At 44.0% G+C, this 13,590-nt stretch overlaps 2 protein-coding genes across 8 annotated transcripts in view; one reads left to right on the forward strand and one right to left on the reverse strand.

Annotated features, from left to right (window-relative positions):
- baiap2b (BAR/IMD domain containing adaptor protein 2b) overlaps nucleotides 1–2,604 on the forward strand; it is a 56,614-nt gene extending 54,010 nt beyond the window's left edge. For all 7 annotated transcript variants that reach the window (XM_031842836.1, XM_031842837.1, XM_031842839.1 and 4 more), the window contains one exon: nucleotides 310–2,604. In XM_031842836.1, coding sequence (XP_031698696.1) covers nucleotides 310–457 — 148 coding nt within the window. In that variant the 3' untranslated portion in view covers nucleotides 458–2,604. The remainder of the gene's footprint in view (nucleotides 1–309) is intronic.
- Nucleotides 2,605–3,936: 1,332 nt separating this feature from the next.
- The window catches only part of aatkb (apoptosis-associated tyrosine kinase b), a 45,297-nt gene continuing 35,643 nt past the window's right edge, over nucleotides 3,937–13,590 (reverse strand). Inside the window, exons 3-11 of the mRNA XM_031842912.1 lie at nucleotides 13,325–13,540; nucleotides 12,268–12,401; nucleotides 11,747–11,831; nucleotides 11,314–11,435; nucleotides 10,951–11,100; nucleotides 7,178–10,724; nucleotides 6,343–6,472; nucleotides 5,957–6,163; nucleotides 3,937–5,484 (exon numbers count right to left, since the gene is read on the reverse strand). Of these exons, the coding sequence (XP_031698772.1) occupies nucleotides 5,456–5,484; nucleotides 5,957–6,163; nucleotides 6,343–6,472; nucleotides 7,178–10,724; nucleotides 10,951–11,100; nucleotides 11,314–11,435; nucleotides 11,747–11,831; nucleotides 12,268–12,401; nucleotides 13,325–13,540 (4,620 nt within the window). The 3' untranslated portion in view covers nucleotides 3,937–5,455. The remainder of the gene's footprint in view (nucleotides 5,485–5,956; nucleotides 6,164–6,342; nucleotides 6,473–7,177; nucleotides 10,725–10,950; nucleotides 11,101–11,313; nucleotides 11,436–11,746; nucleotides 11,832–12,267; nucleotides 12,402–13,324; nucleotides 13,541–13,590) is intronic.

Genomic DNA, 13,590 nt, shown 5'->3' on the forward strand with positions numbered 1-13,590 from the left:
GTGTGTGTGTGTGTGTGTGTGTGTGTGTGTGTGTGTGTGTGTGTGGTCTTGTTACCTGTGGGCATAATGCACATTTCAGAGAACGTATTTCATGTTTCAGCATCATGCTCAACCTTTTTTTTTTTTTTTTTTGCATGATTCATGAGGCTTTTCTTTTTACGTCACTAATTTTGCCAAAGAAACGATCCGTTTCATTCCGTGCCTCTTTGACCTTTTATTTCATTTGAATGATTCATTATTTGCAGGACATCAATCCTTTGAAAAAAAGAACCAACATGTTTTTCACTGTATTGTCTTTTTCCCCCCCAGCAACGATCCACCCATCGAGCCGGCCGTGGAGGCCCCGGCCAAACCGCCCCTTTCTGATGATGAGGAGGAGGAAGTCGAGGAAGACCTGCCTGATGAAGCTCACTATGACTCCGTGGAGAAGGCCTCGACTCCCTCGGGGGAGTACTGAGCTCGCCTTCAGTTCAAACCAGCTGCAGGTGGATCACTGGTGCATAATTGCATCTTCTCTCCTCAGCTGTAAAGCTCTGATTCAACCACAGAATTATAATCGTGCTTCTATATAATACAAATGATTACGAAGGTCACCACAACAATTCACACTTGCAGTAATCTCTGTCATAGTTGAGACATAATATAATGTAACTAACAGCTAGCATTGATTTATGAATGATCTTCTATGGAAAGCACATTGAAAGCCAGAAGCTTTGCCATTGATTGTTTTTCTCTGAGTTGTAATTCTGTAAAGACGAGCTCACATTCATGGGTAATGGTGTCGGACAGCAGTGGAGCCGTTTCACTTTAAAACGTACAAGGTTGATGATGTGAACTCAGGATCTGCAGCTGGTCTGAGAAGTCACCCAACGACATCTCTGTGCTTTTACAACACAGCTTCTTCCCCCTGCCGTGTCAACAGGAGGGCTCTGATGTTGGTAAGCTGTACATCTCATCAGGTGTTTCACCTTTTAGCCTCACCTGTTAATACTGCCCCCTCACTGTCTGGACCGAGATGGATCATCTACAGTACGACGAGTCAGATGTTTCAGCCGATGATTGAGAGAAACGAATACTGAAAATAGACAAACATCAGCAGCATCTGTGAAATATATTTGTGCTGAGTGATGGCATCGATGATCACACTACTCATAGAACTATATGTTCAACTTATTGTCTACTCACAGGAGATCCTATGTTCTTTAATAATAGCTATGAGCAGCAGTGATAATGTCCTGTGCTGGTTCTCAGATTACACTGATTTAATGTTTGATTAATATTGTGCACAAGCAGTTTGTAAGATCTTCTTAAAGCAACATTTTCAAAAGAGAAATTAAATAATACAATCAGCAAGAGAAAGAATTATTAATTTATGTTTAAGATAACTTTGACATAGTGAGACAAGAAATCCGGATTACACTGATACAGGTTGTAATTTGTTGGACTGAGATGATATATAAAACATAAATGTCACTTTCCTCTGGTATTTGGCCGTGCAGATGGTATGGATTTAGTTTTGAGATACATCCGTCTCCTAGATTTCAGACTCCACCCTAACATACAGTCTAGTGTACGTTCAACAGTTTTCTGAAGACGTAGTCCCAATTAAAACAGTTTTCTGTGGATTATCTAGAGCTACAAGAACACTGTTTCTGTTGGATTATTTTTATTTGCTGAATATTTCAACGCTGGTGAAGACAGGAATGGCAGAGGTGTATATCTTTAAACCTGGATAACACATAGACACCACTACAGGTGAATCAGATGTGCGTTTTCATAGTTTAAGTGAACCTTTGCTTTAATTCCACTCCCTGTTAAAACAGACTGCTGAGATTCAAGAGTGTAACCGTTAGTGGAAATAACTGTCTAGTGAAGAAGTCCCCTTCACAATTCATGAAATGAAGACTAAGGTTTGAGAAGTTGAAAGTATGTTTTAAAAATGTAAAACGCTTTTAAAACTGAACTGATCAAGATTTTAATGTACTCAAAAAATGAGCTTCATATTTAATATGTTGGCAGCATAATGCTTTCGATTTTACAAATGTTCTCAAAGTTTTGAAACTGGTTTTGCAGAAAAAGACAAAACAAAATCCTGGTCAAATGATAAAACCTGTATCGGTGTAAAACATGAAGACTAATGCAATACAAATATGACTGACAGTCAAACATGTATCATGTGATTTGTCTGTTTTTCAGTTTAATTCTGAGAATAAAGAATCAAGTAATTGCCCACATTGTGCTGTATGTCTTGTATGTGTTGCTGGGATCAGACTGATATTTGTGTCTTTCAAGATGTCTTCTGTGTCAGATCAGATGATCAAAGACAAACTTTCTTGCCTTGAATTATTTGAAAACGTGCGTGACCTGTATAGGTGATCACAATGATGCTGTTCCACCTAACAGAACAAAAAATGAAATGGGCTTCCATAGCATTGACATAGGCACAGCTAAGGGAGCAATTTTGGGGTTAAGCCGGGTATCGAACCGCCAATCCTCTGATAGGATGACCCTGCTCTCCACTTAACCATAGTAGCCAACAGCTGCTGTGTAGCATGTCGAAAAAGTCATAAAAAGTCACAGTATAGCATGTCGAAAAAAGTCATAGTATAGCATCAACATCCATGGGAGCAATTTTGGGATGAAGCCAGGTATCGAACCACCGATCCTCTGGTTGAAGGACAACCCTGCTCTCCACTTAACCGCAGTAGTCTACAGTATAGCATGTCGAAAAAAGCATGTTTGATAGCATATTTTTTTAATTTCATTTTGAAAATGAAGAATCAGGTATTTACCCACATTGTACTTTACATCTTTTATGTAATGCTGTGATCAGACACCTCTTTGCTGTCAGATCAGGTGATCAAAGTCATACATTCTTGCCTCCACCTGACGGCACCAACAATAATATTAATCTTTTCCTTTTTTTGTAGATGGAAGACTCTTAGGGCTCTTATTGTCGGCTCACATTGGAATCTGATCCCAGTATGAACCTAGATTTACAAACACTAATCACATTTTCCACCACTTTCCAATTTTTTGTTTGTAAGTGATTTTCCTTAAAGCGTCATGAATAAATAAATTAAGACAAAACTAAACCACATAAAAGACGTCAGAGTGAATTCTGTTCTCTCCATGTGTGAGCACACAATGATCTTTGTTAAAATAAAATAAAATAAAGACGTCACTAGATATCTTACGATGTGTAAAACAGACTTTATTTATATTTGATAGAAGGTACAGAAAGTAATGATGTGACCAGGTCGGGGGGGGGCACATGTTATCGACAGTATCGCAAACCAAAACCTTTGTGATTTATTTTACGACCAGGCCAAAGCTGCTTTAACGTTCCTCCTGTCTGTCTCCATTTTGGGGTAAAAACAACACTGACTGTTGCCCCTGAATCAACAACACAACATCTCTTTGGCAACAATAAAACATGAGACATTTAACCTTCCCTCCTATACAGGTACAGTACATCAATACTCTTAAAAGTATTCTTGTCGAGATACAAAAATATTACAGACAGCTGTGTAGATGGTGCTATGATTAACTGTTACAGAATATTTAAGCCCTGGAAGGCAAACAAACACGTAGAAGACACGATATGTTGATGGAGCGCTTTGAAAGGAGGCAACCAGCAGCTCATCAACGGCCGCTCACATTTCACTCCCTCACATCTACGCACACAGAGAGCAAAGCATTGCAACAGGTCATGATCGTGGCGTCAGCCCTCGATTGCCCTTCAACACTGAATTGATCTGTTTTTTATATTTCAGCTTTCAAGTGCTATTAAATCTCATTCTGTTACCGGTTCAACGTGACGCTCAGATTTGTCTTCTTGTTTTAACCCAAATTATAAGGAGTTAGAAGAACCAGAAGAGGTTCTTCGGTTCAGCTTAATACCGGCATCATTGCACAAAACGGATGAGATGAAGGTCAGTAGCCAATATACAGCGAGTGACAGTAACAGTAAAGCCAGACAGCTGTTCTCATTTCTCTCACAAACATAACACGGCAGGCTGAGCAGAAGCTGAGGAACACTGGATGTATGTTCAGACTCATGAGCAGGCAAAAATATAACTCAACAGCCTTTTAAATACTGTTGCATGTTTGTCTTTTGAAACATTGGCCGATAGGGTTGGGCAATATGATGATATATAATGAGCATAACTACAGCAGGGTATCGATCCCTCTAATACCTCTGCTAGTATTAGGCCTTTGTGAATATTGTTGCAAATGAATGTGAGTATTACTGCATTCCGGCCATATTGGATTTACTGGATCTGTGCATCAATGTGATGACGAACCGTGATTTGCCAGGTGTTATTTGATAATGATGTATCCCACTATCAGGATACAATATTACATATATTGTGATGAAGACTGCATCCACATTGCCCACCCGTATCGGCCCATGTCGTTATTAGAGAACTAGTGTCTTTATGTAGCGGTCCAGACATGGGAGGGATTTCCCTGTCTCTGCTCCAAAACAACAAACAACTGTCCCTTTATGTCTCTAAGCAATACATTCCTATAGATACTTGAAACCATGCATTGCTTCAATTGAAAAACCTGTTCAGCCTTTAACAAGCGTTAAATCTGACAGGACTTCCTGTCACTATAGTGACAATGTTGTGCCGGATGTTTACAACAAAGAGGGATTGGTTGTGATGGCGGTGCTGGCACTCAATTTGGTAGAGAGAATGAGCCACTTATTTATGTAAAACAGTACAGTAGTGGTCCTGGTACAAAAGAAAGAGTCACAAAATATCACATTGTCCAGGTTCAATCAGCTGTTTCCACACAAACAAAACATTCTGTAACCAAACGTGACCCATCGGAATTCCCTTTCCTTCTTTCACGCTCGCATGTCCTTTATCTCTGGATGAAGCCAAATATTAACAATATATTACTTGTGATACCTAAAGGATTCTCATTGATAGTTATTAAGACAAGTTAAGCAGTTTCCTAAGAAGTACAAAGTCTGTGGAGCTGTGCAGGCTCCTTCAAAGAGCCGATCCTCTGATGAAAAGGTGACGTCTTTAACTCACAACAGTTTACTCTTGGTCCAGGTGGTTCCACTCTCTCAGGAATGCTTCCCATCATACATTAAGAGGTGAAAGAGGTGGAAAATGAGATGTTTTTCAAAGGTCTGTCCTTCCATTGTGTCTCTTTGATCTGAAAAATATGCACAATTCAAAGTTCCCCCCGCTTTCATAGATTATGTACATCATACATACAGTATATAATAATATTCTGTAAAGTGTATATATTAATTATTCTCTTTTCAGTACTCTAAACAGCTCAGGTCAGTAAGACAGACCTTTCAAAAGTGTCGACGGGCGATAAGAGGCACTGTCCTGTGTTTCTAAAACCTGACGTTAAAAGATAAAGTAGAAGTCATGCTAGCAGGCCAAGTGTTCGTCATGGAGAGGCAGTAAGTATCCACAGCTCGTTATTCTTTGTCCCCATCCTCACTGCTTCCTGCAAAAGACAGAACGAGGAACAGACGATGAACGAACACAAGGGCTCTTTACAGGCTTCTAGGCATCTGGCTCCTCCACAATGTTGGCAGAGTTCTATGAAATTTGGCCAGAAAGTTTATTAACTAATCAGCACGGTACGTAAGTTTTACTGTAGATCAGTCTGTGGCAACACGTCGTAGCAAACAACTACATCTTTAATGGGCCAGTTTGTAAAACTGGGATCAAGTCTAACACAAGATAAAGAAGGATTTTAATAACCATATTAGCTAAAACATGCACATGATTAATTCATCTAGCTTTAGATTACAGTTACTCCAAAAGTCAAGGCTTCAAATTAAACCTCAGAGGAACCATGTTTATCTCAGTCTCAGAAAACTATACATTTGTTATGTGTGAGAGTCAAATCAGTAAAAACTCAAATCATATTTAAAAAAATCCCGTCTGTTATGAGGAAAGATGATGCGACCCACCTCCTGCGGAGTCCATGTCAGAGTCGGAGATGTGAGTGATGGAGAAACGAGACACGCTGGAGGGGGAGACAGTGAAGCGGGAGAACTGTGCGACTGGTTTGGGGTCCGGAGCTTTGGGGATAAAGCGGGGGGGAGGGGAGTCAGATGCCACTGAGGATGTTGGCAGAGGGAGCAGGGGGAAGTCGTCCTCCCACTCATATCCTGCACCTGAGAGCAGACCATAATAAGATATTTAAGTATTTATTTAGATATTTTGATCTTATCTTTTATTGAAGAATTGATATTTACCAACTAAATGAGTTTTCTTGATGCTGAAGAACAGATTGATCCTCTCTGTATTTGCATCAACACTATATCTACATTAAGGAATGCATTGTTCTACTTACTCTCCTCTGAGATGTTCCCATCTGAAGAGTCATCTGAGGCATTGAGCCGTTCTTGGGATTTGGTGCGTGAACTCTGACCCTCCGCTCCGAGAGGGAAGCCATGCTCAGCCAGCTCTTTAGTTGGGCTTTCCTAGCGACAGGGAAGATAAGCAGAAGAAACTGTTCGATGGACTTCAGATCAAAGACAGCTGACGGATTCACTGCCACTTCAACTTCCCTGTGTCAAAGACTATCAACGTATTAGCAAGATTCTTACTGCAAAACTAGCATTACTTCTGAGTCATATAGCCCACCTGATGAATGCAAGTTAAATGTTCACTCTTTTTGACTCCACTAACTTCTGAGAAAAATAACCAGTTTTGACCTTCTTGGTGCTCAAATACAGTATGTTCACCCACCAGCTTCTCTGTAACATTGTCTGCCGTTTGCTGTTAGGCAGGCAGTGTAGAGTGGGTTACTTAAAGTATTTGTTGTTCTAAAAAGCTCTTCAGCGCTGCGTAATAACAATAATTACACTAAGCCACATGCTAACTGAAATGTAGGGTTGCCCCCTAAAGGTCAGTGAGTTGAATCATCTGTAGGTGACCCCAAGTTGAGCCGTCTTTGTTTTTTAAAAGGCTCGATCTATGAAAGACAATGTGCTCGAATAAACAATTTAATCATAAACGCAATAAAAAAAGGAACAAATAGCTGTATCTTTGTATTGAACAGCCAAATCAGGATTCAGGTGCAGCACTACTCAAATTACTGTTAATATAATGAACATTGATTAATGCAGGTTTGAAGTATAAATTAACTAATTAAACCGTTTGAATATACCCTTTCTGCCACTCACCTGATCGAACAGGTAGACGGTGACATCGTCAAAAAAAGACACCGTCTTCTTCTTGCATTCGAGCTCCTCCTCCAGGTTCTCCGCTGTAAGCAGGGTCGGCATCTTAAGGAGGCTGCGCAGGTTGTGGTCTTCGCTGCTGTCACTCACCACGATGGGCACCGGGTAGCACTCGTCATCGCTCTCCTCCCCGCCGCTCTGCTCCTGCACGCTGTAGATTCGCAGCTCCTCATCCGACTCGTCGCTGTCATCGCTGTCGCCGTCCTCCTCGTCCGCCTCTTCCCCGTTGGCCGGAGACCCTCGGCCATCCGTTGCAATCAGCGAAGGGGGAGGGGTGGAAGGAGGGGGAGGAGAGGACGAAGAAAACCGCCTGGTGCTTGCCGTGTGCTGCAAGGCCACCTCATCTTTGGGTAAAGTGTGCAGGATTTCACCGGATATCCCCGAAGGTCTGTTTTGAATCATCTTGATCTCTGGCTCTTCTGTTGTTTCTAAATACTGAACAGAGTCTTCTGCGTCCTCCTCCTCCTCCTCTACCTTGACGTTGGAGGTACAATCTCCATTCAGGGCACCAAGGGCTTCTTCCATGGCCCCCACCACCTCTGCCGCCCAGTCTCCTAGGGAAGAGCTCTCTTCCTGAGATGGCCAATCATCCAGCCCGCCCTCTGTTATTGAAGTGGTGTCAGAGGGCTCCACATGTAGCCCCAGTACCTCATCCTGGTCACACTCTTCAGTCAAATATGCATCCATCTCTACTGGAGATGAGGATTCTGTTCGTCCTGTTGATACGTGTTTCATGTCAAGTTTCATGTCTTTGTTCACTACGGTGTCATTTAGCTCTTCCTCCTCCTCATTCTTCCTTTTCTCGCCCTTCCTTTGTCCCATGCGTTGTTCCTTTTCAACATTTTCTTCATCTCTCAGTCTCTCTGACAGTTCGTCCCCTTCATCCCTGGACTGCCTTTCATTCTCATAGTCTGAAAAGTAGGCAGAGTCTCTGTATGGAGTCTTATCGCTCAGTGGTAGAAGACTGTGGTCGCTGGTCTGTGAGGCTCCCAAGGCCAAATCTTCAGCCTCTCGCTCTACTTCATCCTCCACTTCCTGCTCCTCCAGCTCTTTGTCCTCCTCCAGGCTCGCATGAAGGGTAGGATTTCCCAGAGGTTGTTCACGGGGTTCATGAGGCTCTTTGGGGACAAACTCGGGGCTCTCATTATTTTCTGTGTCGTATCCACTGTCCATAGCTTTAGGTGAGCTGGAAGGGTGGGAGGACGCGGGGCTGAAGCCTTCACAAGACCCAGCTGCAGAGGGCAGATCCATGGAATCCATGGAATCAGGAGTTCCTACGTGCTTCTGGGGCGACTTGAAGGCAGGAGAGGCGTTCAGCTCGCTGGACTCGTCTGCAAAGATGCCTGAGGTGACGTCGGTGATGTCATCTGTGATGTCGTCGTCGTCACTGCAGTCGAGGATATCGGTGAGGCTGACGCTGGAGCCCTCTCGGTCGACACCGCTGTCGCCGGTGTGACTCAACTCAGACTGCGGATCTGTGAGGGCCACCATCACGTGCATGTTGTCATCAGGAGGCGGAGTGGTTGCAGTCATTGTCAGGGTCACCTCTTCTATTTGAGGCTCTGCCGGCTTTTGCATGATTAGATTTTCTTTAATTACATCCTCCCGCTTCTCTTTGAAGAGAGCTTTATCAGTTGTAAGGTCAACATATTGCTCTCTACTGTCTTCGGTCTTTATCAAAGAAGGTTTGGCCACAATGGGACCCCCTGGAGCCGGTGATAGATTGATCATCTCGTCATTGCTTGAGGTGTCAATGGCCTTATCGCTGATGTAGCTGCTGTGACTGTAGCTGTGACTGTAGCTGTTGTTTCTGACTAGCAAGCCTGTGAGCGGGTCAACAAAGTGCGAGTGGCAGCAATCTCCAGATGCCGGCACCTGAGTCTCGCCCTCATGGCACAGGTAGATGTAGGCATTGCAGTTGTCTGAGGGCACCATTGCATGATGTTTACTCAGACTAAGGCATGCACTGTTGTCTTTGGCCTGGTGGGGCTCGAGATAGTCAACGGGTTTGGGGAGAGAGTGGAAGGCCAGGCTATGCTCCTCCGGCCAGGAGTCTTCAATGTCTGTACTTGGCATTGTGTAGTGGAAATCCACGTAGGCATCCTGTCTGCAGCTGTGGCTAGCGCGTCTGTGGTGACCCACGCTGCTGTGGTGACCCACGCTGCTGTGGCGATGTTTTGAAGGCCAAGTGTTGCAGGTGTGTCTCTCAACAAATATGTCCTCTTCTTCCTCCTCCTCTGTATCGCTGTCCCTGTGCCCAATGAAGAGCGCCCCCTCTGTCTCCATGTTAATGCTGACAGAGTGGCTGTTCTGCCTGGTGTGGCCGGGCATGGTCTTCCTCAGGGAGCCCATCATGTCGTAGTAGCCCCCCGTCACGTTCTTTCCTATGATGGAGGTCTGACTTGCGTCCATGTATGCGTCCCTGTAGGCCTGTTGAGGTGTACTGTTGACGGCGGGGGTTATGCCTAGCGGGTTATCCAACTCACCCAAGGCCTGACGCAGGCTCCTTGACCCCCAGCTCTCCTGATGACGCTCACTGGAGGAGTCACGTCCAATCAGATAGTGATCTATTCCCAAAGGGGGCGAGTGCTCATAGTAGTAACCCCCGTCTCTGTCTTTATAGGACACGTAGTGACTAGACTCCCAGGGTCGCAGTGGGCTATTGTCCAACACTTGCCCTAAAAGGGGCTCCATTGTTAGGGAGATAGCAGGACTTGAGTCGTTCGAGTCATACATATCTGACTTATGGATGTCTGCTGACCAAAAAGGACCCGTGTTCTTGGTCTGTGACGGGCAGGCCATGCACTCGCCTGAGTCGGCGCTCCCTGTCAGAAAGCTCCCGTTGCTGCCTTGGTAGTCTGGGCTGTAGGAGCACATGGTGTAGTCCAGATCGATGTTACAGTCTACTGGCTCTTCGATGCGGATGTAGTATTCACTGCTTACTGAGGGGCTGTGGGCACTGAGGACAGGAAGTATGCCTGGAGCGTGTAGATGTTTTGATTGGTAGTAAGAAGGAGAAAGTCTGTGGCTGAGACTCTCCATGGGGCAGCCTCCCACGATGCCTCCAGGTGGGTAAAACGCTTCCTGGTGATGATGGTTGACCTGATCCAGGGTACTAGATGAGTCCGGGGCTCTGTACGACTGGTCTGCTCTGGCTTGCTCCCACTTGTACTCAAAGTTCAGGCCATGGCTGGTCTCTGTGACCGTAAGTATATCATCTCCGGACTCCGAGTGGTAGCCATCACCAGCCGGAAATTGCTCAAGGAGGGGAAAAGAGGAGGAGGTTGATGAGGGGTGGTCTCGGGACATTGCTGAGGCACCACGGTGGATGTTGAATACAGTATTGGGACGCAGGGATTGCCATCGCCTCTCAAAGTCCTCTTCGACCTCGCTGGCCCCCTTGGCACACAGGTAGCTGAGCAGCAAGTGGACTTCCTCTGCATTGGGTCTCTGCTCAGGCTGGAGCCAGCAGAACTGCATCACCTCATACCTGAGGAGCACAAGCATGAGAAAAAGAGAAATAGTCAAATAGACTTTTTCATTGCCATTCTGTTGCTATAACAGAATTTGCATGATAATTAGAATCTGCAGAAGAAAAGTAATTGAACTGTGTTTCTGAGTGTTGTGTTTTGCCATGTTTGCACATCTCCTGAAAAAAACAACAACTGTTCAATATTTTAAAGATGTTTCTAAATGTGGTTGGGTTTGAGTCCCACCAGCGCTCAGCCAGCGGCACTTTGAGCAGCGGTTTGGGCAGTCGCAGCTGCTGCTCCCTCACAGCGTAGGTCAGTACTTGTCTGTCAGAGTAGTGTCTGTAGGGCTGGTTGCCCAGCTCAAACAGCTCCCAGATCGTCACGCCCAGAGACCTGAGACACAGGATATCATGGATGATGTGATGATGAAACATAAAAACAGCAATCACAACAAGCATATGTCATCCCCACCCTATGTATTAATACTTGAGCTGGTCGCTAAACAATGTTTGGTTATCTTGCTTCCTTCATGTTTTCATTCACAGTCAGGGCTTTATCACGATATAGATGTGCGTGCGTGTGTGTGCGTGTGTGCGTGTGTCCTACCACATGTTGCTGTGTTGGGTCTGGTCAGCCACCAGCAGGTTTCCGTGCACCTCATCCACCAGCTCTGGAGCAATCCAGCGCAGCGGCACGCACATCTGATCTGAAGTCAGGTAGTAATCATCCTGACAGGATGGACAAAGAGACAGAAGACAATCACACATTTTAAATTTTGTTTTTAATCAGTCATGACAGTAAAAACACAAAAAAGCATAAAGATAAAAATAAAAATCAGTTCTCCTTCAGCTTACTTTTTTTATGAATGCACTCATACATTGTTTGTTGGTTATTACTTGCTTGACAATGTCTACAGAAAACTAACTCCACAACCTTCACTTTTGATGTCATCCATTTATTTTCCCCAAATACTTCTAAAATTTTAAATAATACTTTTTATATTTCTTACTTTTTGCATGTTTTTTTGTGATAAACAGACCTTGTACTTGTTCTGGGCCAGACCATAATCTCCAATCTTCACTGAGACATCAGCAGTCAGCAAGCAGTTCCTCAAAGCCAGGTCACTGGTCACAAAGGGGGGGGGGTAAACAAATGTTACAGAGCTTCATTATTAAGAAACAAAAAAAATAAGAACAGAACATTGCAGGATATCATCATAGAAGCCCTTCATGCAAAACACTGACCGACTGCAAAATGAAACAATTCGTCTTTCAAAGTTAGACTAGTTCAACACTCATATCTCTGAAAACACACATCAACCGCTACTCCTGTCTCTGAAAATGGTGCTGAAATGTCGACGGGATGGAGGCTTGAGTTGTTGTGGAGATGAGGGTCACCGCCTGCAACAAAATCACTGATGCTGGAGTCTGTAAGGAGCACTCAGGCAGCACCAGGATATTGTTCCAGGAAGCAACCGGGAAGCAAAAGGCAGAGTTTACTGATCAATAAAAGACACTGGCTACGGGCCTGGTGTGTTCTTTTTGACAAATAGCTTCCTACCCGTGCGTGAAATTGTGTTTGTGCATGTGCAAGAGTCCCGAGGCGATGTCACAGGCCATCCGTTGAAGAATCAAGGGCTCTGGGGTCATGGATTCTGAGGACCTGCAGCTTCGGAGGTAACCCTTCACATCCCCCTGGACACAGTAGATAAAATAGATATGTTACAGCCTCTGACCACTGGAGGGCAGTATTGTCATTGTACTGTGCTTAATGGGGCCAAGAGTCACCCATCTCTTGTTCCTATTAGAATCTGGAATCCTGCATGGAAGAGCACCAGATGAACATGTCTGCTCTCTTGTTTTATATGTATTGAAATGTTTGGGATGGACAGACATCTCAGGGAATTATGGTTGTTTTTGGACAAAGCTTGTCTCCATGACAGAGCCTTCATCCTCCTCCGTCTTACTAATAGTTATTAATAATTAATAATAATTATTAGCTTGCAATGACCGACTTTCCTCCTCAGGTATATCTGAACATCTTCTGTTCAGATATACCTGAGCTATTAGCTATCACCAACTTACACCACTTACACTGTGGAGTGAATTCAAAATGTATAGATCTAAAGTAGAAGCCAGTTCTTTGATTACTTAGATATCACCTCAATTATCAGCGTTTAATCCTCTGAGCCAATCGAGCCTGTTGGAGCCGATAGGCTGCAGTTTGAGTGGTACAACTGTAGTGTGCCAAATATTTACAGCAGCTGACAAGAATGTTTTTATTGCCAACGATAATTAACAAAATATCATCTAAACTACAAAACATTAGGAGTTTTTAATCCATTTAATATACTGAACTATTACAGGATGTATCGCAGACTTTGAATTAAGAGGAAAGGTCAAAAGACTTGACAGAAAACACTTCGCTGCAAAGGAACAGTGATTTTAATAAAAAATAAAATCCTTAAAGTGACTGATTTCCAACATGGGATGGGAACACAGCAGGGCCGAGGCAGCACTCCACTCCGCTTGGCACCAGGTTTGATTTATCTTCAGATGTTACTTAATATTTATTCATCTCTTTTACTGTAACCGGACCTGTGGGTTTGGATACTCACCAGTGGACAAAACTCCATCACCAGCAGGTAGGGAGTGATCTCGGTGCACTGGGCCAAACACTGCAGCAGAGCCGGGTGCTGGAGGGCACTGAAGAGAAGAGGAGGAGAGGAAGAGCATGAGATCACAGCACAAGGTAGAAAGTGAGCGTTGTCACATTGTAGCTGAATGAAAGTAAAAACATCCCGACACCCACACTGACATATGGGGAAAATAAACTACTAATGATTGTAAACCAATTCTAAATCATACATTAAACAATTGTTTA

The sequence above is a fragment of the Anarrhichthys ocellatus genome, unplaced genomic scaffold, assembly GCF_004355925.1.
Source record: "Anarrhichthys ocellatus isolate YVR2014 unplaced genomic scaffold, GSC_Weel_1.0 scaffold4, whole genome shotgun sequence".
Lineage (NCBI taxonomy): Eukaryota > Metazoa > Chordata > Actinopteri > Perciformes > Anarhichadidae > Anarrhichthys > Anarrhichthys ocellatus.